Source organism: Fusarium oxysporum, chromosome 4 (assembly GCF_000149955.1).
Source record: "Fusarium oxysporum f. sp. lycopersici 4287 chromosome 4, whole genome shotgun sequence".
In the NCBI taxonomy this organism is placed as follows: domain Eukaryota; kingdom Fungi; phylum Ascomycota; class Sordariomycetes; order Hypocreales; family Nectriaceae; genus Fusarium; species Fusarium oxysporum.
The window spans coordinates 1,801,644-1,804,652 of NC_030989.1; the positions used below are offsets into that span (position 1 = coordinate 1,801,644).

A 3,009-nucleotide genomic window follows, 5' to 3' on the forward strand; every position below is an offset into this window, starting at 1 on the left:
TTGACGTACGAAATCCCTCCACGCTTGCCGCTGACGCTCGCGAAGAAGATGCTATCTCGATGCCGATGTCATTGGTGTATCTGGAGCTACGAAGCGTGGAGCTGTCAATCTAGATGGTTATGATAGTGATTCAGATAACGAAACCTTCAATGCACGCGCCGAGAAGCCGCAAGCGGGGCAAAGTCGACATTCTTGAGCAGCTCGATAATTACGACGCCACCAATCCTGACCCTGCAGCTCCGGGTACTGCGGCCCGGTGATGATGATGACGACGACATGTTTGCTGCGGACGATGCTGATGGGGAAAAGGAGATCCCCGAGGAGGGAGACTTCGATAAGAATGGTCGCAAGAAGGACAAAGTTCGGTTCCTAGATGCGGATCAAATCGATGGCGTGGACAACACCAGCAGAGACAAGGGGGGCATCCGACTCGACGATGAAAGCAGCGACGACGAGGCAGATGTAGACCTAGCCATACAAGAAGAGGGCATCGATGAAGAAGTTGGGGCTGGAGGTCTCAAGAAGAACGCCCCCAAAGTCGAAGCATTCAACCTGAAGCAAGAAATGGAAGAGGGTCAATTCGACCAAGATGGCAACTACGTTCGCAAAGGTGGCGACCCTGACGCCGTACACGACAACTGGTTGGAAGGTCTCAGTAAGAAGGAGATGAGAAAGGCAGCCGCCGCGCATGAGAAGCGCGAGGCTGAGGCACGAAAGCAGCGCCTAGAGGATGACGAGGTCCTCGTGTCAGATTTGCTCAAGACTCTGATACTCAATCTCGAGCGCGCTGAGACGCCACTCGAGGCTCTAGCCCGACTCGGCAAAAAGCAAACAAAGCCTAAAAAGATCCCGAAATGGAAGCTCAAGAAGATGAACAAGGGTGCTGAAGGCATGGAAGTTGATGGCGGTGAGAACATCGAGGATGCGGAGCAAAAGAAGATCAAGGCATCAATCGGTGCCATCACAGAAGCTGCAGATAAGCTGTTAAGCCGGGATCATGAGGAGATTTACGAACAAGAGAGAGAGCTCCTCGTCCGAGAATATCGTAAGGAGACAGGAGAGGATTGGGTGGAACCAGAAGCTTCACAGACAAACCAGGATGAGCAGGCGGCGGTGAAGCCGGGAACAATGTGGAAGTTCCGATGGGTAGATGGACGCGACGGAAACGACAGTCAAGGGCCATATGACGGGGCCACAATGAAGGCGTGGAAGGATGCTGGGTACTTCCCAGAGGGCGCGGTCGAGTTCCGAGAGGTTGAGGAGGGCCGGGACTGGTCTTTACATGTCGATGCTTTTGAGTGAAGGCATTACAACGGGATGGGATGTCAGTCGAGAAACGAAATTAAGGTAGTGCGGGCTGAACAGATATCTGGTGTGGTTCGGCTCCGGTCTCTATCGCAAAATGATTGGCAACGAGCGAGTTTCAGCTTAAAAGGGCACCTGCAGCGGTCTTTTTCGTGTTCCGGAGATGGACATCCGCTGGCTCATGTTCCTGTGTATGGATGCTCTCACAACCAGTCATATGTGTACAGAGGTCAGAGAGAACAAAACGGGCTGTAAGTGGGCGTTTCAAACCCGACGGCATGATGGTGAGTGGATCCCGTTTCACGTCAAATACTTACAGCGTGCATGGGAAAGACTGCATGGCACAGATAGCTTCGGCTTTGTGGCTCCGAATCTGAAGACAAGATTGAAAATCGAGTTAGATAGCCACATTATCTGGCCACTTGGAGGAAGTGGGCGATGATCATGCGGGCCTGACGAGGCTTGGCCGCTGACTGGTTTCATAAAGGTCAATGGTCGAGAATCATGATGGTGCATGATGGTGCCGCGGGAAGATGACGAAAGAGGGAAACTAGATGCCAAAAAGACCATCAAAGGGTTGGAAAGATCTAGGATAGACGGACATGATAGGGCATAATGTGGCAAGTCGTTCCTGGGGATCCCGAAGTGCGCCGGGAACGGGTGAGGCCGGGCGAGTGGGATCTCGAAAAAGAGGCTGAAAAGCCGGGGCAGCGAATATGGAGTAAGATAATGGGGACGTCTGGGGATAATGATGGGGTTGTATGGGGTTATACGGAGGGACGGACGAGGTTGGTACCTACCATGTGCCCTGGCATGCGAGGCTTGAGCCGATCCAAGCCCGTGATCCCGTGATGCTCCGGTACGTGGAGCGGAAGCCGGGGCCGCAGCCGTAGCCGAACGGTCAAGCACCGAGGGAGCAGGAGGTTGACTCCCGGAGACGAACGGGCTAGATCGTAGGAGCAGGGATTGTTCGGGAATGATGTATGTCAGAAGTTGCATCTCAGTATGTAAGTGAAATGTAAGGGTTCGGAATCCATTCGACGACGAGTTTTCGTACGTAACATGATGAGAGTCTATGTGGGCTTGACCTTGAAATAATGTCGATCAAGGTCTCTCGGCATTGATATTATCAGTAGTATTGGGTGTTTCGAGTAATGCTAGAAGGATCGATATCATGAACTGATATTGCAATGCGTACATGTGTGTTTGGGTGTGCTGTATGTAGCTAGTCCAGGTCCAGGTCAGATTGACACTGGATTCGCTCAGGGATCATGGTGGAGGTGATCGAGCAAGCTACTGCTGTCCATAGGAATAGGCAGGGCAGGGGTTCGGTCAGCCCAGGTGGACTCAGGTCAGGAGAGGTTCGATCTCAGGTGAGGAATCTCGGTGAGATTCAAGATAGCTACTGAGGAATATGAGACCATAAGGGTCCGTGGTTTTATGGAATCGTAGGCACGATATGATAGGGCTCTGACAGATTCAGGGTCTCCATTTTTGGTGATTGGAAATAGATGCTGGACACACCCAGGGGTCTCGACAAAGGCCCGATGTCAGATAAAGCGGGTTTTGTTTTGGCGATGGAAATTGACATTACAGATGGCATGGACTGATCTGATGTGATGTAGTAGAAGAACATAGCAAACATTAAAGGAGAAGCGAATACAGTCGGTCCGCGAAAAGCTCGTGGCCCTACCAACGGGCCGA

General features: G+C 52.0%; 1 protein-coding gene across 1 annotated transcript; it reads left to right on the forward strand.

Moving 5' to 3' along the window:
- On the forward strand, nucleotides 1-2,994 carry FOXG_08005 (uncharacterized protein). Its single transcript, XM_018386722.1, has one exon. It carries the CDS (start codon nucleotides 277-279, stop codon nucleotides 1,300-1,302), a length of 1,026 nt encoding a protein of 341 aa, XP_018243907.1. The 5' UTR covers nucleotides 1-276; the 3' UTR covers nucleotides 1,303-2,994.
- The last annotated feature ends 15 nt before the right edge of the window (nucleotides 2,995-3,009 follow it).

Excerpts from the sequence above, each read along its gene's own strand:
- FOXG_08005 (XM_018386722.1), top strand. The coding sequence starts at position 277 with ATGTTTGCTGCGGACGATGCTGATGGGGAAAAGGAGATCCCCGAGGAG.